At 48.6% G+C, this 21371-nt stretch overlaps 2 protein-coding genes across 4 annotated transcripts in view; both read right to left on the reverse strand.

Annotated features, from left to right (window-relative positions):
- Positions 1–2864: 2864 nt before the first annotated feature.
- CC2D1B (coiled-coil and C2 domain containing 1B) lies at positions 2865–16042 on the reverse strand. 3 transcript variants are annotated; one of them, XM_090269460.1, is made up of 25 exons: positions 15876–16042; positions 14222–14308; positions 12707–12854; positions 11686–11795; positions 11156–11311; positions 10614–10739; positions 10292–10451; positions 9929–10110; positions 9685–9760; positions 9491–9601; positions 9278–9408; positions 8991–9063; positions 8703–8839; positions 8182–8290; positions 7928–8100; positions 7347–7472; positions 6716–6774; positions 6517–6633; positions 6057–6130; positions 5856–5914; positions 5585–5636; positions 5046–5145; positions 4790–4880; positions 3329–3458; positions 2865–3018 (listed from the first exon to the last, which is right to left on the reverse strand). In XM_090269460.1, the coding sequence occupies exons 2-24, from the start codon at positions 14285–14287 to the stop codon at positions 3330–3332; spliced, it is 2565 nt and encodes an 854-aa protein (XP_090125586.1). In that variant the 5' UTR covers positions 14288–14308; positions 15876–16042; the 3' UTR covers positions 2865–3018; position 3329. The 3 variants fall into 3 exon arrangements, with proteins under 3 accessions (XP_090125586.1, XP_090125585.1, XP_090125584.1); XM_090269459.1 differs by having other exon boundaries at positions 2865–3015; positions 12701–12854; XM_090269458.1 differs by having other exon boundaries at positions 12701–12854; positions 15876–16041.
- A 3085-nt stretch (positions 16043–19127) lies between these two features.
- ORC1 (origin recognition complex subunit 1) overlaps positions 19128–21371 on the reverse strand; it is a 32646-nt gene continuing 30402 nt past the window's right edge. The window contains exon 18 of the mRNA XM_090269461.1: positions 19128–20149. Coding sequence (XP_090125587.1) covers positions 19955–20149 — 195 coding nt within the window. The 3' untranslated portion in view covers positions 19128–19954. The remainder of the gene's footprint in view (positions 20150–21371) is intronic.

Here is a 21371-nt window from a genome sequence, read left to right on the forward strand (position 1 = left end):
TTTGGTGCTTCTACAGGAACTGTTTGGTTTTTTTTTTTCCTGTATAAGTTTATCTTTCCTCCTGTTCAGCTAAATGCATCTTGCAATTATATGTATTTCTTCTGGACCAGTGCAAGGTCTTAAATTCTCCAATTACAGCCTAACTCTGGCCGTGCATAATCAGGTCCATTCTCAATTGCATAAGATGTCCTTTATGTTTAGTATAGTATCTTATGGAATTGGGCATAAAATAACCAAGGCTAGTTTACTTTTCCCCCCTTGTTTTATCTTTGTCTTTATACACTGCATTTTGTTTAGTTATATAGAGGGCTAAAACATCACATTTCTAAGTCAGTCACACAGATCTTCCTAGAATGTCAGATTAACATGGAGAAATCCCTATAAACTGACGAGGAATAGAATTGCAATTATGGTAACATTAAAGTTCTTTTAATTATCCAATTCTTACTAAATGCTAGACAATGTAGTTTCTCCATTTGTTTTTATCACTTCCTGAGTACCTGCTGGACTCTAGAAATACAAGACTTTGTCTTTTCTACGTTCCCATCTAGTACTTCCCCTCAGCAAGTGGTTCCTGAATGCTGGTGGACCCAAAACTTCCAGCTACATGTATTTGATACTAGTCATTCAGGGAATAGTTTATGCATTTAATGCATTTCATACAATAATCATACAATGTGGAACACTGTTTCTACACTGAATAAGTTCTATTTTAATAATGCTAAAATAATTTTAACAATGATAATGGAAAATTTAGGAATTGTATTATGTAGCCAGAAAGGCTGGGGAGCAGAGCAGGAATGATAGCACCCACTCTAGATCTTGGGAAGCTGAGGCCCAGAGTAGGAAGAATCTCTGCCATGAGTAGGATCCCTGGCTCCCCAAGTCTCAGTCCCACAGTTTCATCCTAAAAGAAGCTGCCTAGTTAAGGGGCAAGATCTTTTTGGAACTGCCCACAAAATTTGAAAGCAACAATGTAGGTTTCAGAATGGTGATGTAAGAAAGTAATGTTAAAGTCACAAAATAGCCTGTCCTTTGTGAGCAAGACTTCATATAAGAAAAATGTCTTCCATGTTTTTATCCAGTTGACTAATTCAGAAGGAAGTCCGTCTTACACTAGATTGAAAAGAGAATTTAAAATGTTTAAGTGATTTGGGTCATGCCTGGTCCTCAGCTGCTCAGGAATCACCTCCAACGTTTGGCTGCTGCATTTGGACAAGTCTTTTGAGTCTGGGTAGGCCCCTCCCACTGCCAGTGACCCCTGCATGCCATAGCTACAACAAAGGCCCTTTCAGAATCACAGTCTCTAAGTCCAGTGGGTAGCTTTGTTTTGCCTCCCTCAGCCTGGAGGCTGTTTTCCAGAAGGCAGAGCAGTGATGATGGCTACAATTGAGCAGGTTGAGAAAAGAAATCTGTGAGCCAGAGAACACTCCGTATCAAATTGGAACAGGGCATTCCCAGCAGAGGCCCAAATTAGCAATTCCTAGGGCTGGTTGGAGCCTGAGGAGAGACAGCTGTCCCAGACCACTTAGGTAAGCAGTGGTTGGGGTGCAGAGGGGAAGGTTAGGCTGGGTCAGAAATCCTCCTGGCCACTTGTCTTTGCTCTAGGCCCCCTTATGAAGGCTAACACCCCTCCTTTTCATTCTGAATCACTGCTGGTTTGACACACAGATGTAACCGGAATGAAGTGTTATATCTCACATCTGTGAAAATGTTGGTAGTTCACTGATGTGCAAGACTGGCCAGAAAGCTCTTGGAAGAAAGTCATTTGTCTGCCCTTTATGCTGCTACTCACTAAAAATCCATTAAGGGCAGGGAAGCATGGTCCAGCCCTATCCGAGAAAAACACAAAACACTGAATCCCGGAGCTGTGATTATGCAGTGCTGTGGCGATCAGTAGGCTGAATGTATCTGCTTCACTTAGAGCCTTTACAAAATGACCTTGAGGAATGCTTTGCTGAACTTAAGCTAATGCTTCAAAAAGCTACTGGGGGGTGGGGGGTGGGCAGAATGGGATGTTAATTTCTAAGAAATGTAGACTTCTACAGATTTCAATATAAAACCTATTGCAACTATAAATCCCTCCACCTCCATCCATTCAGAAAAACAAAGCCAAAGGAGAATTTCTTGGAAGGAACTGGGGATTTCCCGAGGTGATCAGCTAAAGAGGCAACACTTCCTCTGCCCTCTCAAAATAGGAAGCCATAGCAGCATTTCTGTCAGTTAACTGTTACTGCTACTATGGCTTTTCAAAATGACAGGGCTTTAGTTTAGGACTTTGATGGTTACTCTGTGTGTAGAGTATAAAACCCATATAAGTGAATTAGACCTAGTTCCTTAAATAAAAACGGCTACATACAATTTTATGTTGTTTTTTGTTTGTTTTTGTCCTCCAGTTAGCAGTCTTAGTTTTAGGAGCATGGATGAAACCCAAGATACAGCCTTGCCTGCTTCCCAGCGCACAGTCCAGAACACAACTTCCTTCCTCCACTGAGAGCCTGGGAAGCAGGGAGGCTGGTGCAGCAGCTCTCAGGAAACAAGGCACCAGCAGGGCTGGGTAGACTGAGCTGTGTGGCATAAGGTGCCACTGACAAACGCATCATGGAACCCTAAGCAGGACCCCACTCAAGTTCTCCCATCCTTTACAGTTACAGCTTTGAAAGGCACGTTCAGAAATGCTGCAGCTAGGGGCTGGGGTAAGCTGCAGAGGCTACTCAGGGGCTGAGGGGCTGTGAGACTTCATGGCACAAAGCAATGAGGCTATCCTTGCTTTCGCGGAGGGAAGGGGAGGCAGCCCACTGGAATCCAGCCTGCTTTGGTGTGGAGGCCTAGGATGGGGCCAGCAACAGGAAAGACCAAGGCCGTGATCAGTAACACATGTACTTATAGCAGGTTTTTGGTATTTGTGTAGCAGCATTGATCTCTCTTATGTACAAAGGCTTCTGTAGCCAGCAAGGCTGGGAAAAATGCTCTTCACACAGCAGCTGGCCTGGCTCCTCTCCCAGCGTTGACTGTCTGCTGCACAAGGCACAAAGCACAGAGAGCAAGAAGTCAGTCTAAACTGCAGTGAATATACAAACAAGAGTTTAGGAAGGATTTCCTGAGAAGAGTTAGACCTGGGAAGGTTTAACTTCCCTCTCAGGTTCTACTGAGAATCCTAAGAAACACAGCCCAAGCCCTACCCGACAATTTTGCCTCTTGATTATCCTCACAGATGAGAAATTCTTAGACTTCCTTCCCGGATATGAGCTGAGTACTAGAAGTGTCCCTGTGGGGCCTGGGCAGAAAGCAGGGGACAGAGGTTCTGAAGGCCCAGAGAGCTGCCCACCTCACAGGCCCCTGGGCTCCAGGACCAGCCAGTTCTCGGTGATCATCTGCACGTCCTGGCCACTCAGAGGCTCCCGCAGCCTCACCTTCACCTCCAGCTTGCCCCCAGTGTGCTTTCTTCCCTCCAGGACCTGTGAGGACCGCAGAGAGGGAGATGGTAACTGATGGGATTAGGGGCTGGGAGCAAGCAACTCCCTATGCTCACAGGTAAAGAATGAGGAGCTAACATATCCTGTAGTATCAACATAGGAGTGTCCATTTCATAATAACCCTGGAGGGTAGTGGTGGTGGTGGTGGTGACCTGGTTTTAAGTAGCCTGGCTGGTGTGGCTCAGTGGGTTGGGTGCTGCCCTGCAAACTCAAAGGTTGCTGGTTCAACTCCCAGTCAGGGCACATGCCTGGGTTGCGTGCCAGGTCCCTGGTTGGGGGGCATGCAAGAGGCAGCCAATTAATGTTTCTCTCCCTCTCTTCCTCCTTCCCTTCCCCTCTCTCTAAAAAATGAATAAATAATTTTAAATAAAATAATAAAATACCTAAATAAGCATCAATGCTCTGAGGTGGAGATAAGAAACCTAGAGTTCTGCTCACTCCGTTTCCCCATGGCGACTCCTGGGAGAAATGCTCTGGCTTAAAGGTGCAGCCTGAACCCACTTCACAGGTGGCTCAGAAAGAGTGGAGCTTACATCACACAGCCAGCGTGGCAAGGCCAGGACTAGAACTCCGGCCAAGGGTTCCTTTCCACCCACCATGCTGCCTGCCTGCTCGCAGGGACTGGGCAGTGGGAGTGCAAAGCAGTGAGTCTAACCACCATCTACGTGGCCAATACAGAGCAGGCCCCACTTAAAAACATATGAAGGCAGCAAGGGTCTGGGCCACTTTGCCAGGCCCACACCCTTCTATGGACTTGGCGTTTCCTCATCTGTCAGAGGCAAGCTCTGAAGTGTTAGTCACTGCCTTTGAAATGTGACAAGTTCACAGAAGCTTAAGGAGCTGTCTGGGGCTAATTCCTAAACATAGACTAGCTTCATTGTGGTAGGTCCCTGATTTTTAAATACCTTATGAACTTAATGTTCACAGCTTGTTCCACTTAATCAGGCTACCAGACAACTGCCCCAATCATCACTCTGCCCCTGCCAAAACTAGGGGTTTAGGTGTGCCAAGTTGACAGCAATGACCAGACCCCTCAAGGGCCCTGTGATCCACCCTCCCTGGGTACCTGAGTGGGCCAGTGTGGAAGAGGTATACTGTAGCTACTTTCTGAATGGCTGATGCTATAAAATGTTGTCAAACCCGCTGAATCTCTTCATTTGTGAAATGGGAATAACCTACTCTACAGCACATTTAGATATTTTTTAATGGGCACAAAACTCCAACAGTAGGGTCTGATGTTCGGTGAGTGTCGGCTTTTCACTTGCCAAGTCCTCTGGCTTGCCCACCCTGCCTCCACAGTCTCTGAGTCCTACCTCCAAAATCTCTCTGATCTCACACTCATTCTCCAGCCGCTCCAGTTTCAGGTGGGCTGTGCCGACCAGCTTGTCACTTCTAAAGAAGGATCTGGGGAGCCAAGGGTCAGCAGAGGTTGGACTAGGCAGGAAATGCAGCAATGAGCTGGCTGCATCCAGCAGAAGAAAACGAGTAGCAGGAGCAGTAGCAACAATGAGAGTATTTCCCTCCTCCCGGCCCTCCCCTCACAGTATGACTGACTGACAGGGGCCTCACCCTTTGTGGAAGATTTCAAATTTGATTCCTTTGCTTTGGATCACCCTTCTGAAGCCCCGGTGGTTTCGGTTGATGTTTAGTTTGAAGAGCTGATCAAATTCTGCGAGGAAAGGAGGGAAAGGGGCGTGGCTCCCAGGGATTTCCTAAGGAGGTATCAGGCCCAGGCACGGCCATCCCCTCTGGATCACTCTGCTTGCAATTCAGAGACTACTGCTGGGGGGCGGCAGAGCCTCTAGGCCCTGGCCTTGGAAGCCCACTTGGACAGTTCTTGTACTCTAATTAGAGATTATACTGAAGTGGGAGGGACTTGATTCCAGGATTCCTGGATTCAAGTTCCATTTCCAAAACCTCTTTGATCGGAAGCCATAGAGGCAAGTCCCTTCACCTCTCTGAGCCTCAATTTCCCCAACTACATGAGAGGAGTGGTAGTAACACCTGCCTATGTCTCCCAAGTTGAGTACCAGGTGAGGTAACAGATCGGGAAACACAAGTGCTGCACATGTACCAGAGAATGAGAGGGAGGAGGAGGGAGCCCTCACCTGGAGAGTTTGTGTTCTTCACCACAGCTGTTTTGCTTTTTTGAGCCTGGTCCTACAACAGTAAGAAGGGAGAAGTTGGGACAGCTTGAAAAAAAACAGGTCTATAGGGTCCAGAGCTCTGGGTTGAGTGTTGAGGGAAGAGACACCTATAAGGACTGGGCCTAAGGGTCTTCAAACCCCTCCCTATCACCAGACCTCCCAGGGATGGGGAGAAATTGAGCACAGGGTTCTGGAACGGGTTCAAAGGATCCTGCCTCTACCTGAACCTCACCGAATTAGGGTAGTGAAACTCAAACCGCACAAAAGCATCCAAGTCATCAGGGGTCACCCCTATAAAGGAGAAATGGGATCAGGATCAGAGGGAGGAGCCAGGGGCCCAGCACCTGAGGTGGGGGGGAGCTGGTGCCCCCCTGTCGGTGGGGCTGCAGTGTCTGGGCAATAGCCTGCTGGAGTAGAAGTGGCTCTGCGCTACCTGGAGGGGCTGGCAGGTTCATTCCCCGGACAATGATCAGATGCATTTCTGTGCTGCTGAGTTCTGAAAAGATCCTGTAGCCAGGAAGCAAGGAGAAAGAGCCCAAAGTGAAGGAGTGCAGTGGGAAAGGGTCTGCACCTTCCAGGGAGGGCCGGCCTGCCGGCCTGCCTGCCTGCCAGGTGGTGGTCAGGAGCAGTGGGCCCAGGGGGGCAAAGCTCATCTGGGCTAGGAGCAGCAGGGCTGGTACAAAGACCCTGGTGCAGCGCTCCTAGCCTAGCCACCCCAAAGCTCCTCACCAGCAGTCCCCGTGTCCTACCTCCCCCCCCCCCCCCCAGGCCCAGTGCCTATGGCAGGGCCAAGCCTGGGTATTCTTACTAAAGGGGCCTAAGTCTCCAGCCTTGGCTCCCAGGGTCTTGGCATACCCCTGCATGGAGCCATTGTCTCCCTTAGGCTTTGGTACCTCACAGTCTGGAATGTCTTCAACTCAAAGTGGTGGCTTGGAGGGTCGAGGCCCTGGGCCTGGGCCAGCTGCAGAATCTCAAGTTGCTTCTTGCGGTCATGAGCAAGCTTCTCAAACCTGACAGGGTTGGGTGCACACTTCAGCACGACAGGGCTCAGTGTCTGCTCCTGACCCCACGTGGCCCAGCCCTTGCATTTACCGAGTAGTCTCAGCCACATTGCCCTGGTGCATGAACTGCTTGGAGAACAGCAGACACTTCTGAAAACAGAGATCCAGAGTGGTCTAGGTTGGCTTTAGAGGCATGACTTCTGAACATTCCAGCCTTCTTCTACAGTCTCACCCTTTTCTCCCAACACGCACCTCCTCCCCAAGATCACTGTTCCCAAGCCCCCAAGTTTTTGCTTTTTTTTTTTTTTAATGATAGCCATTCCCCAAGATTCACTTAGCAACCTCCTATTCTTCATTCAAAACCTAATAGAAACATCACTTCAGAAAGCAGACTTGCAGGCAGTTCAGACTAATACATACAAATACATATGCATACATTTTTCTATATGCATATATGTATCTGTGTCCCCTAACACTTCCTTTGATCTTCAAAGTACTCCTCCTCCAGTCTATTGTTTGAACTTCATAACCATCCAGTGGTATTAATAATCTTATTTTACAGATGAAAACATGTTTCAGAGAGGGGAAGTGCCTTGCCCAAGATCACAGAGCCAATTAGAAGAGCTAGAATATGAACTAAGGCCTATCTGGTCTGAGCCTCTGCCTTTTCCCCAAAGGGAAGCTGCAGGCACCGAAGGGAGAGAGACAAGCAATCAACTGACCTCCCGCTGCTCTAGAAGCATTTTTTGTAGCTGGGCGTACACCTCATCAGCCTTCTGGGAGAGGCGCAGGTCTTCATGGTGAATGAGGATGAAGTCACCCTCCTCATCCGTCAAGGGTGAAGGTACCTGCGCAGGTCACAAGGCCCCTCAGGGGCCCCAAGGATCAGATTATCCCTCTACTGAACCTAACAACTGCAGGAATCCAAAGTGAACATTTCTCCAACTTCTAACAGCCAGTGATGGGAACTCACTGCCTCCTGTTGTAGCCCAGGCTACCGCAACACTGCCTGCCACTGGCCTTGCCCTGCCTTGTTATGTCTGACCACAGGCAGCCCACCTGGCCTTCCCCTGGCATTTCTTGGGGCCATGAGGCACAAGCAAAAGGCTCTTTCCCACCAGTCACCACATTCTATCCAAGTCCCACCTCTCAGGTTGGCCTGCAGGCCTTCTCAGGGAAGCTATGACCAATGGCAATGGACAGTGGCATCCAAGCAGCTGCTTTGTTCACAGCCCTGCTTGTCAAGCTTGCCTCCTACCTCTGCTGCCTAAGAAGTCCTCCTGCTTAACCAGGTGGGACTCACCTTGGAGAGGTCCACAGGTTGGCCAGCTCGGACCTGGGTGATCTGAGCCTCGAGGCGTTTGGCCAGCCGCAGGTGAGCTTTGGCTTTTTCCAGGTCCCGGCCACGCTTGGCCTGTAAGGCTGCCCGCTGGTACTGCAGTTTGCGAGCCTCCAGCAGTGCCAGCTGCTCCCGAACTGAAGGCACAGCAACACTGGTCAGAGCTGTGCCTGCCTTACTACAGCCTTTAGTCCTCCATCCCTCTTCTCCCAACTCACCAGAGGGACTCAGTGACTCCTTAGAACTCGAGGCCTTGGGCTCAGACAGGGGACGGGATGACGGGACCAGAGGCTTCTTGGGCACCGGGGCCTGGGCTGGAGGCTCATCCTGCAGGTGCCCAGGAGGATGTCACACGGAATCTGTTCCCCACCCCAGCTGCAGGAGCTCAGACCCAGAATCTCTTCCTAACACTGCACTAACATGCTGTGTGTACTGAGATGAATGGCTTCCCCGTGTAGCCCAAAGCTAGAAAGAGCCTAAAGTTCTCAGCTAACCTTCCCAACAGCACACACTAGGGTTTTTGGGCATCAAATCAGGGCTCTGATGTCAGAAATACCTCGGTTTGAATCTAGCTCTGCTAACGCCTATCAGGATGCCCTAGGCCAAGTTTTTTTCTGTAAACTAGCAGAAAGAATAGCTACTTTGCTGAACTTGTTAGTATGGACAACAGGATCTGGGTTTGCCCCTCATCTGCCATTTCTCCCCACCAACCCCTGGAGTCTTGGGCCCTCAGACAAACCTCATCCTCATCCCCATCTTCCTCTGCTGGAACTGTGTCCTCGGAGGAGACTAGTTTCTGAGCAGCTACTAAAGTAGCTGCTACTGCATCCTCCTCATTGCTCACAGTGGGCTCCAGACCAGGGATGGGAGGGAATCCTGTGGGAGAGAGCGGGGTTAGGGGTAGGGTGGCCTCAGGGAAGCACTAGGCTGTGTGGGCTTCAGCTGGGTCTTCCTGGGCATGGCTGGGTGGGTGACTCCCCGCCTCCCCTACAGAAACCACTTAGACCTTGGGCCAAGCACCACACACCTGGAGGAACAGGCAACTCAGCAAAATCAACTCTGCGTCCTGCTCGATGTGCTCGAATGGCATCTTGATATTGCTGCAAGGGAAGAAGGGAGGGACCTGTGGTGGGCTGCAGCTTGCAGGCTCCACACAGGGAGGGACAGGAGCGGAAGGCCGAAGGACAGTAGCCCCAGGAGGAAAAAGAGCCCGAGAGACACAACAGAGGCTCAAGGACCAGGGCGAGCTGCAAGGGGAGACCGACAGGGAGGCTGGCACGTGCGGGGGGGGGGGTTTCGTGGCTGCAGGCCCACCTTGGCAATGCGCTCGTGCATCCGGGCCTTTCGCTCATCCCCGCTGCTGCGGGCCTGGGCACCTGCCTCACGGTACTTGTTCAGCCTCTGCTGCAGGGCGTCCAGCACTGTCTGTGGCTCAGTCTGAGCCACTAGGGAGGAAGAAGGAGGTAGCAGCAGCTCTCCCTACCCCTCCCCAGCTCCCCACTCCACCGTTCCACCATCCCATCCTACCTGGGGTGGCTGGGGTGTCAGGGGCCATCACTGGATGCACTCGCTCCACAGCTGGGGGTACGACCGAGGGAGCTGTGAGGGCCTTGGAAGCCTGTGAGAAGGGCTTCAGGTCTGGGGGACCCAGATAGAAGTGTAGGTGGGGGTGCCTGGGAAGTCCCAGCCGAAACAGTTCCCTCCACCATCCCCATACTGACCCTCAGGTGCCGAGGGCATGGCACTCAGGTCCACAGGCTGCCCCTTCTCCAGTGCCTCCAGGACAGCGCCAAATCTCTGCAGCAGTAAGACAAGCAGGTGTCAGCATAAAGCAAGGAACCCCAAGAGCCTGGGCTGGAAAAACACTCCACCTCAGGCCAGTATAGTTGCATGACCTTGAGCGGGTCACCGCCCCCAACCGTGAAACACGGGGTTGGACACAGGGCCCAGAGCCAGAGGTCATACCTTCCCAATTGTCATGAGCTCTCGGGCACGGACAAGGTCACCAGCCCGCTTGGCATTCAGGGCAGCCGCTTTGTACTCCCTCTGTCGGGCTGACAACAGGGCCCGGGGATCTGGGTCTAAATCGGTCTGGGCAGAAACACCAGGGCTGCCCAAGAGGCTTGTTTCAGGCTGAGAAGGGTTGTCTTTGGAGAAAAAAAAAGCCCGGAGAGAGGACATCAGGGTCAAGGAAGAAGGTGCACACCTTGGGTTCCCAGCATCCACAGGGAAGGCGTGACTGACGCCAATGGGCAGGGGCAGGACGAGGTAGCGGGCGATGGGCTCCGACCTTGGGAAGTAGAACAAGATTTGAGTGTCTTCAGATACCTGGCAATACGGTGGGGGGAGGAGGGAGGTCTGCCTCAGGGCTCCTGTTGATTGTTTCCTGGGGGGCTGGGGGCTTCCTGCCCAAGGCCACTGGAGGTGGTATCTCATCCTCATTGATTTTCCTGCCTTTCCTCACAGCAGCCAGCTGGGACTCTAGAGTCTGAGGGAGAGAAGAACCAGAAACCTAGCCAGCCATCTCGGCTTGGATCCTGCTCGAAGACAGGCCAGGGACCCTTCGCCTCCACAGGCCAGTGGGGAGGCCTCCCCTGTACTAGCCCAACCTCCTGCTGCCTCATGTGCTCCCTGGCTGGGCCCAACCTACCTTGAGGCCACGCTCACAACGCCTGGCTTTGGCTGCTTCACCTGCCTCCTTGGCACTGGCTGCAGCTTCCTGGTAGTTGTGGATCCGATCCTCCAGCAGAGCCTGCAGCCCCTGAGGCCCTCCAGCCTGTAGATACTCCAGTTCAGGGCCTGGCCACTCCACGGCCAGCTAGGCCCTTGCTGCTCCCTCCCTGCAAGGAAGCTGCCCCAGAAAACAGAGCTCTTGGGTTCAAGGAGGATGAGCCTAAAAGCCTCAAGGAGGAGGCAAAGACTTACTAGAGAGGCCAGAGGCCACATGAGAGGCAAACACAGAGGCCCAGACAATCTGTGGACGGCTGCAGGGGGTGGCCTGGGAGAACAGAGAGGCCTTTGAGGCCAGCCAGGCACCAAAGAGTTTCTCATGCTCAGTCACTGCTTGGGATACTGCTGGAGGAGGGACCCTGGAAGGGTTACTGCAGCCTTCCTATGCAAGCCACACTGTATGCATGCTATACATAGACACACAGGGGTATCAAAGGCACACAGAATTGCTCCAGAACCTACCTGAGCCACTGGGACTGAAGCTGTTAGGAGAGCTGTCTGCACTGGAAGTTCATTGTTTTCCTGTTCCTTCTCATCAGAGCCACCCAGGATGGCTGTCTCGTCGCCATCTGGGGACCCTGTTTCTTCATCTGCACCGAGGACCTCCTGTAGCTCAGTCTGGGGAGACACAAGTCCCAGGAGCTTGGGAGCCTCATGGCCATACCTATGACAGGATCAGAAAAGAAAGGACCCTCTCCCCCAGCAGCACTTCCCAACATTAGTCACTGTGCGTGAAAGTCCCCTTTACCAAAATACTTCTTCAATCTAACTGAGGATAGATAGCCTTGAAAACAGTGAAAACCACAACTCTGAGAATCCTTAAGTACAGCACTCAGACCAGACATCAAAGGAAACTAGTCTCACACTGTACAGTTGGGCAAACTGGGCCAAGGGCAGGGCAGTCACTGAACATTTGAGCACAGAGGGACAAGCCCCTGCCTCTCCCACAGGCCTGACCACAGAGCCCTTGGCCGCCAACCTGGCAAACGCACCAGCAAGTCTGTATCCTCCTCCAGCCCTTCTTCATCCTCCTCCTCCTCCTCCTCCACATCCCGCATACAGTCCGCCGCCAGCTTCTCGATGTGGGCCATAGGTAAGGGGGCTAGGGGAACCAAGGGTCAGGGCCTCAGAAAAGATCCAAGCAGAAGTCTTCAGCACACTGTGTGTTTCCACACCCAGGCAGAAACCTTGCCCTTCCACAAAGTCCCACCTGTAAATCTGCTCTTCCTACATGACTCAGCTCAAAAGACCCTCAGCGGGGAAACCTTCCCAGACCCCCTAAAAGGCAACAAGCTGCTCTCTTCTCGACATTTTTGCAGTTCTTCATGGGCATATTCATCCATTCCTCCTAAACACACCTCTCACATATGTAAAGACTTTTAACATACATTTGAGCTTCACAATAATTATGCAAGATAGGTCATGTTACCCCCATTTTATGTGAGTAAACTGAAAACTACTAGTATTAATTTTCCTAATACTGCAATCCTATTAGGTGGCAGAGCCATGATTCAAACCCAGGCTCGTCTAACCCCAAAGGTTTGGACTGAGAGAGAATGGAGGGCCATGGTTCTCCCATTATCCCAGCTCAGGGGTACATGGGATTGGGGTAGGTTCTGAGGGTTCCTGGTGAGAAGAGAGGAAGCTTTAGGTCCTCTTCCAGGCTGGCAAGGAAGATGCCACTTATTCATTCATTGGACCCAACTTCTATGCACTTCTTATTGCCCATTTCAGTCTATGCTAAGCACCTACTCTACACCAGGCCCTGGCTAGGGCTGACAGGACCTGAGTCATGAAGAAGGGACATCCAGGGACAGAGTGAGCTCCCCATCTCACAGGAGTGTGAGCAGAGCAAGAGAGCCTCTTGGTGGGAGTGCTGCAGAAGGAACACGGGTACCAGAGACCAGGTGATTCAGCTGGTTCCTCGAAGCTGTGAGGACCCTCCCCACCGCCCGCCTAAGCCCATCTGCTGCTGGCACAGAATTCAACCCAGCACCAAAAACTTACCCTTACCCTGCTTCTTGGGTGCTGGCTTCTTGCCTGTGGTCCCCACTTCTCCAGTGAGGGCCAGCAGCTCAGCCTCCAGGTCCCCCTCATCTTCAGTCTCCTCCATCCCCAACAGCATGTCCTCAGGGCTGCTGAACTCCACAAAGAGCCCCAGCTGAGAGCAGAGAGGTTTCTTAGGAACCACACAATGAGGAAGAGGGTGCAACCCAGCCTGGAGCCGGTCTCGCAGAGGTCAGCAGCCCCTTCACTATCTGAGGCCCAATGTGCAGAAAGGGAAACAAAGTCCTGCAATATTACCCCTCAGGATACAAAAAGCCCCATAAGACTATGATGCCATGATTACTCGCTAGCTGCCAGGCACTGTATATATAGCCCTCTACATGTTATCTTAGTTAATTCTCACAATCCTAAAGGGTAGGTCCTATTTTTTTTAATATATATTATAACACATAACATAAAAATTATCATCTTAACCATTTTTTTAATCCTCACCTGAGGACATTTCCATTTATTTATTTTTTGAGAGAGGAAAGAAGGGGGAGGTAATGAGGGAAGCAGAGGAGAGACAAGCACACACACACAGAGAAAGAGAGAGAGAGAGAGAGAGAGAGAGAGAGAGAGAGAGACTGAGAAACACTGACTAGCTTCCTTCCATATACTCCGCAACTGGGGATTGAACCCGAACCTGCAACCTAGGCAGGTGCCCTGACCAGGAATGGAACCGGCAACCTTCCAGTGCACAGAATGACACTCCAACCACCTAAGCCACGTGGCTAGGGCATCTTAACCATTTTAAGTATAACGTTCAGTGGCATTAAGTGCCTCACACTGTTGTGCTACTATCACCACCATCCATCCACAGAACTATTTCCATCTTGCAAACCTGAAACCCTTTACCCATTAAACAATAACTCCCTATTCCCCCTTTGCCCCAGCCCCTGATAACTATTCTACTTTCTGTCTCTATGAATCTGACTATTCTATATAAATGTAGGTCCTACTAATATCTCTGTGTTCACATGATACTGAGACAGCCTTGTTAAGTGGCAGAGCTAGAATTTAAAATAAGGCCATGTGACATGAGTCTATGCCCAAAATAAATAAATAGAAATTAGAGAACAGACCCCTAAGGATGCAAAGCTCCCGCAGTGGATGTAGCCCTCAAGCCCTGGCATCCTTGGCTGACAAGCGGAATCGTGGCCCTAAATGAGGAACCCATGAGAGTGCTGAGGCCCCATCAACACACCCTAAACTTCGGTGGTTACTGAACCCTGCAAATCACTTGCACGGAGGTGGCCATGGCAGGGGATGCCTGGGCTGAAACACAGGAGTGTTTAAGACTCATCTCGCACGTATGCATGGCAGAAGCTAGGGAGAGTGTCTCTTAGGGCTCTGCCACCTCCAGGAGGCACTGCTCCAAGCCTCTGGACTAAAGGGGTTACCGTACAGCTGACCCAGTTTGCCCATTCTGTTTAGGAACCTCCCACCCTGGCGCAGTGGTGAAGAAGACTATGTACATACCTGCTTGGCAGCTGCCACACCCTGACCACTGGCCTGAGGGCCCTTCCGAGGTCTTGGCCCTGGCATCTTGGCTACCTAGATACCTGTCTGGTGGGGAATGGAAGAGACTCAGACTGGAGCAGCCTATGAGCCCCTCCCCCGACAGTGCTACCTGAGTAAGGTGTGGTTAGTAAACTCCCAACTTGAAGAAAAAAGGCAATGCTGAAGACCAAAGGATGAAATACTAACACTGGAAGCGAAGCACTGAAGCCAGCAACACGGGAGCTAGAAGGGATGGGGACCACCTGTTAAAGGGCTTAAGTGGGGAATGTGGACACACAGAAAAGGTTACTGAACTGCCTGACAAACTTGGATTAAACCCAAGAGGTAGAGTGGGGAGGAGCCTAGGAAGACAAGATTTCAGGGAAGCAGCTCTAGGGAAGGGGTCAGGGGTAGGATTCAGAAAGGCTCTAAAGCTGTGCTGTCGAATATGGTAGCCACATGTGGCTATCTACACTGAAATTAAAATGGGAAGTCCAGTTCCTCAGTGATTGGCTGCCATCACCCTGCACAAATAAGAACATGTTCATCACCACACAAAGTTCTACTGGACAGTTCTGCTCGAGCGAGAGACCTGACTCAGCATTGATTCTGAGATCTCACCACCATTCATAGGACCTACTATGTGCAGAGACCCTGTACTGGGCTCTGGGAGAGCAGTAATGAGTCTGACATGTTCTCAGACCTCAGAGAACACGTACACAGCGGAGAGCCTCGTCCGTGGACAAAAGCCATACAGGGCTGCTCCAGGGGCCACGAGCACCCAGGGGCAGCCCCTCATCCTGCACCACAGAGAAAAGGCTTCTTGGAGAAGATGATGCTTGTGCTGAGTCATGCAGAAGTTGGGAAAAAAGGATTCTAAACGAAACAACCTGGTAATAGGTCCATGTGTTGAAAACAGTTTGACCTGCACAGGAAGCTAAAAGACGTGGGATTACTGGGACATACAGCGTGAGACAGGAAGTGGTACCACTGAAGCTGAAAATGTGAGCAAGGGACAAAATAAAAACAAACTTTTACACTTGAAAGGAGTTTGGGCATTATTCTAGGGCAATGCACGCGGCGGGATCAGGTCGGCGATTCTGAAACCTCCGCCCGGCTGCAGAAGGGAGAAGGAAGGCTGGATGCCGTCCAGTCTTGCAACGGTGCAGGCAAAAGGGGGGAGCTGCGGCGGCGTGGGAGTGGCGAGAAGTGCCCCGAGTCCGGAGTTAAGGGGTGAAGTCAACAGGGCTCCGAGGTTAACTGGATGTGGGCGCAGGGAGGGGGCGCTCAGGGTGACTTCAGGAGTCAGATTTCAGTGGCTTGGGTGAATGGCGGGCTGTCTACTGAGCGGGGCACCGAGAGAGCGGGTTCAGGGAAAGACGAGGTCAGTCCCACACACCAAGTCTCCGGGTCCGGGCCCACCAGGATGGGGCATCCGTGCTGCACCCAAGCCCGGGGTCAGGAAGAGAGGAGGACAGCGGAGTGCGGAGGAGAGGCGAAGCCGCGGGACCCCACTCCCTCGCGGCAGGACGCGCCTCCCTGCTCCACCCCAGCTGACTTCATCTTCACTGCCGTCCCCACGTCACCTCTCGCCGGGGGTGGGGGTAGGGGTGGGGGCGGGTACGTGGCATACCTCACGGCGAATCCGAAATCAACACAGGCCTTCTCTCGCCCCGCACCGCCCGGGGCTCCCGTGGCCACCGGGCGGTGGCAGTGGCGGCAGCCGTGACAGGAAGCTCCCCCCACCAGAGACCGCTCGCGCCCTAACACGTGACTCCACGCCCCTGCGGGGCTCAATACGCATGCGCACGGCGAAGCGGGTGTGGTGTCCCAACAGGTGATTCCAAGGGTGGAGCTCTGAGCGCACCCGCAGTACAAGGCTGGTTTTGAGGTCCGATGGGCGGTTCCGGGATGTCCAATGGCTTGCGCAAATGCAGTAGGTGAGTCATCTGCCAATGCCCAATTACAACTTCTCCGCCAAGTTTCCTCACTTACTCCCAGCCCGGCTCTGCCACGCCCACGCGCACGCTCCCCTTACGTCCCTGCTCTGCCCGTCTAGGCTTGGGGGCGGGACTGGCACAGACCCCACCCTAGAGGAGGGGCTTCTCAGTTCTTCACCTTAGTCAACTCTCGTGTCTCCAGGGAAAATGTGGCACACCATATTTTTAACCATTTAACATCAAAATGCACCTCTTCCAATCAGAAGGTGGGTTAAATACTTAAAATATGACAGGCAGTGGGTGCTCATTGCACCTCTTCATGAAGTCACCTCGGGTAGCTTAACACCAAGTTTTTATTCTCCTACCCTGCAGGGCAATGAACTGGGGGGTGGGGGGCGGTTAGAGAGAATCTTCCAACTAAAACAAACCTTGCATCTCACTCCTGCCTATCTCCTCAACTTTTAAATTATTATGTTCTGTAGTTAACGGTTTGAAAAATCCTCCAGTTGCCTTGGATAAAGAGCTTTTTCATCTGTTGCTTTTGGATGGTTGCCCAAAGAAGAGACTGACCTTAGCATTTTAAAATTGAAGTTCCACTCCCACGTTTTTCTTATTAAATATAATGAAATATTATAACAAAATATTTAATATATAGTCAAAGATATACAATATTTCACACTTGCTAGAATCCAAGCTCCACTATTCTCAAAGTCATCTCCAGTGTCTAAAGCAATGCATGGCATATAGGAGGCAATAAAAATAGTTCCTATTTCTGGTGCTAACATTAAGCACCAACTACAAGTTTAGGGGGTGGGGGAAAAACAGTACAATAATACAGTTGAAGCAACTTACACATCTTTCTTGTCGCAAGCCTTTCCTAAAGAGCTACCTACTCTCCTGAGTTTGGTGTTTATTATTCTTGAGTATTTCTTCCTATTTCCACTATGAATGTATATACCCTTAAATAATACAGCTTTTCTTTTTGGTTTTACATTGTATCATCGGAGCACTGCTCAACCCTGTTTATAAGCTTCATCCACACTAATACTTAGAATTTATCAACTTAATTATTTTTCAGTTCTGTATTTCATAGTGTAAAGATAATTTACTTTTCCAATGACTTCCCATTATAGTACTATGAACATTCTTGTGTACAACTCCTAGGTACATATATATTTTCCTAGGGTACATATCTAAGAGTGGAATTGCTGACTCATAGGATTATTGCATTTCCCAGACTATATACCAAATTATGTACAAAATATTTGTTCCAGTTCACACTCCCATCAGTGGGGCATTTGGGTTCCAAATGATTTTTATCACCATTGAAAGATTTTCTAACAGATGTAAAAGGGTTTTGACTTGCAGGTCTCTTTTAGTATGTTTCCATTTTGTTGGTTAATTGTTTCTTATTCTGTAGATGACTTATTTACCCATTTTCCTTTTTAAAATTTGTGTGATTCTTTAAAATAGATACTGATCCTCAGTCCATTATATGCAGTTATAAATGTGTATATACATCAATGTGCATTTTTCCTGGAGAATTAGCTGTAGATATTTCACTCATAAATATTGCATCATGATTCTAAGAACAAAGACATTCTCCTACACAATTTATCGCCTACAAAATAACATTTACATACTAGTATACCTATTACAAATTTTTATTATTTATATCTCTTACACAACCCAATCAACATTCACAGTGCATTTAGCTCCCTTTTCTCTAATTCCCTTTAGTTTAGAATAGTTCCTGTTTTGATTTTGTCTTTTGTGATACTGGTATTTTTGAAGATTGCTTTGTAGACTATTTTTCCCTCAATTTTGATTTAACTGATAATTTTCTCATCAATGGATTCAGGTCAAAAATGTCTGACAGGACTTTTACAATATTACATAGGTGATGTGTTTTTCTCATGAGGATGCTTTAGATGTCAGTTTGTCCCATTGTTGCTTTCCATGTAAATATTAGAATTAACTTGCAAAGTTATACAAAAAACCCTGCCAAGATTTTGATTGGAACTGACTTGTACTTAAGAGATTAATTACATCTTTTTATTAGCTCTTTTTCCTAGGTACCTGTGCCATTTGAGTCTTTTTCATTCAAAGATTTTTTTATGATAAATGATACCTTTTCAATTTTATATTTTCTAGTTATTTGTTGCTGGGGATTCCTTATTATTAATATTATTTCCAGCATTTCCTTTTTTATTTTTTAAGATTTTATTTATTTATTTTTAGAGAGTGGAAGGGAGGGAGAAAGAGAGGGAGAGAAACATCGATGTGTAGTTGCCTCTTGTGCACCCCTTACTGGGGACCCTGCCTGCAACTGGGAACTGAACCAGTGATCCTTTGTTTCGCAGGCTGTGGCTCAATCCACCGAGCCACACCAGCCAGGGCCACTGTTTGTTTCACTGTTTGTTTCATTCACATTGTTCAAAAGTTAAAAGATACATAATGACACACAGTGAAAGTCTTCCTCTAACCCAGTGGTTCTCAACCTTCCTAATGCCGCGACCCTTTAATTCAGTTCCTCATGTTGTGGTGACCCCCAACCATAAAATTATTTCCATTGCTACTTCATAACTGTAATTTTGCTACTGTTATGAATCATAATGTAAATATCTGATATGCAGGATGTATTTTCATTGTTACAAATTGAACATAATTAAAGCATAGTGATTAATCACAAAAATATGTAATTATATATGTGTTTTCCAATAGTCTTAGGCGACACCTGTGAAAGGGTCATTCGACCCCCAAAGAGGTCGCGATCCACAGGTTGAGAACTGATGCTCTAACCCCTGATCGTATATACCTATTTCTTTCCCAGAGGCAACCAATATAACCAATTTTAACATATTCTCCCAATACTATTTTATACCAATACAAGTAATTGTATGCAGATATCTATAAGAGGGGGAGGGGGCAAAAAACAACCCAGATTAATAAAAAATTGTGTATTTATTCTTACATTTAAACTTCCATCACCTTCAAAGTACTCCCCATTTGATGCAATACACCTATCAAGATGGTTTTTCCACTGCTCAAAAGTTTTTGAACTTGTGGATTTTGATACCTTTTAGTGCTTCACCTGTTTTTTATTTCACCTCTTCCACATGGGCAAAATGTTTAACTTTGAGTTTTTCCATCCAGGGAAACAAACAAACAAAAAAGTAGGTTGGAGCCAGATTGGGTGAATAGGGAGGGTGGAGCACAGGGATCCTGATGTTTTTTGGTCAAATACTGCTGAACATTCAGCACAGTGTGGGCGGGTGTGCTCATAAATCACCCTTCACAAAATGGGCAAACACTTTGAAAGAGTATTCAAAAAAAATTCACTGAAGCTGAAAGCAGTCTCTCACAATGCCGGCTGGTACACTAATACAGATGGGTTTCTAGAACACTCTCCTAGTGGGGGAAACCTGTACTACAAGGGGCCCACTCTCCAGAAGGTAATTCCAGTTTTCTTTTGGGCCCCCCCCCCCCCTTGTACATGGTATGTTACCATTAAATAAGTGGCGGGGTACTAACAGAAATAAAAGTCAGAGGGAGGGCCTATTGTAGGAAAGATGTTTTGTTTATACTCTGATGTTTATAATGACTATAAATTTCCCAAACACTCTAGAAAAAGCAAATTAGTTAATAGAAAATTCCATACCACATGGTAGTCATTTCCCTTCAGTATACTTTGCCATGATCCCATGTGCTTAGAAAAAGAAAATCAGTATCTTTAAAAACAGCAGTTCACAGTCCTTCCTCATGAAGCTCTTCAGTCTTCTTTTAGGGCGTACAGCACATCACCCTGGCTAACATTGAGTCGCACACGAAGGAGCAGGTCATTCCTGCTGGGCTCCACAAGGAGGAGGCGGCAGGAACCTAGGTGAGAGCACACTGCCATGGTCTCTGACATGGTAGGATACGGGAGTCCCTCCATCCTGCACAGTTCCACGTGCTGCCTGTACACCTAGAGACAAAAAGAAAATCTGAGGTCAGCTGCCGGAAAGGTTAAAAGAAAGAAAGATAGTCCTAGGTCTATAATGGATCCTTTATTTCTTCTTTTGGAGAAATCAGACACTTCTCGGCCAGGTTACTTAACACCCAAGAAGGCATCCGTGGGTGCCCCAATGGGGTACGAATAAAGGACAGAATGCAGTACTGACTCTGGAGTAAGAGGATAGCAGGTCTGGATCCTGGGTCTACCAATTACCTAATATGAAACCTGGACAAGTTATGTCATTTTTTGAGCTTCGGTTTTATCTCTTACATGTATTATAACGTATCTTGAGTTAATGGATATAAAATGTCTAGTACTGAGATTGTTATACAAACAGTCCCAGCTTCCATGCCTGAAAGCTTCACAATTGAGATTTTCATAATTCAAGTCAAATATTGCTATAAGGCATTTTTCTTAGTAGATACAGTGTACAGGTGCCAAGACATGACCCTTACAAAAGCACGAAGGCACAGAGACAATACTGAATAGAGGCAGGAGGGTAGATGGAAGCATAGATTCCTAACCCAAAACCCCAATTAAGTCAGGCAAGTCTGTAGTACCTTCTGGTCACTCTCTCTTCTAACTATTTATAAAACTACCCCTAATCCCTAGCGCCTACCAATACCAGAAGCTTGTCAGGAGCAGGGATATTAACGAATTCAGACTGAGGTTCCTAGTTCTCATCACAGTTAATGAGACATTGTAGATGTTCAGGAAATGTTTACAAACTAAAATCAAAGTCACTCTCTCCAGAAAAGTTGTTTCAGGCTCTAGAACAGTGGTTCTCAACCTGTGAGTCACGACCCCTTTGGGGATCGAATGACCCTGTCACAGGGGTCGCCTAAGACCATCGGAAAACACATATATAATTACATATTGTTGTTGTGATTAGTCACTATCCTTTAGTTATGGTTGGGTGTCACCACAAAATGAGGAACTGTATTAAAGGGTCGCAGCATTAGGAAGGTTGAGAACCACTGCTCTAGAAGGAGAATAATGGGCAAAACATGATCAGCAATTGAATGTTTAAGAAAGAATTTAAAGAAGTAAAAGCTGAAAGGAAGTCAAGAAGTAGCTAGAAGGAAAATGTTTCCCATAAGTCTAAAACATATTCATACACAGACATACACACTCAAACACTTTTAACATTCATCTTTACCGGAGTCCACAGCCTGTGGACACCAGTTTTACA

Source organism: Furipterus horrens, unplaced genomic scaffold, assembly GCF_987537825.1.
Source record: "Furipterus horrens unplaced genomic scaffold, mFurHor1.1.pri manual_scaffold_3, whole genome shotgun sequence".
Taxonomy (NCBI): domain Eukaryota; kingdom Metazoa; phylum Chordata; class Mammalia; order Chiroptera; family Furipteridae; genus Furipterus; species Furipterus horrens.

What these genes read in the sequence shown, in the direction of transcription:
- CC2D1B (XM_090269459.1), bottom strand. Translation starts at nt 14,287, where the DNA reads ATGCCAGGGCCAAGACCTCGGAAGGGCCCTCAGGCCAGTGGTCAGGGT. An exon ending in AATGTGGCTGAGACTACTCG is followed by an intron (nt 6,634 to 6,715) that starts GTAAATGCAAGG and finishes CAACCCTGTCAG; the next exon opens with GTTTGAGAAGCTTGCTCATG. An exon ending in AAGACATTCCAGACTGTGAG is followed by an intron (nt 6,131 to 6,516) that starts GTACCAAAGCCT and finishes TCCTGGCTACAG; the next exon opens with GATCTTTTCAGAACTCAGCA.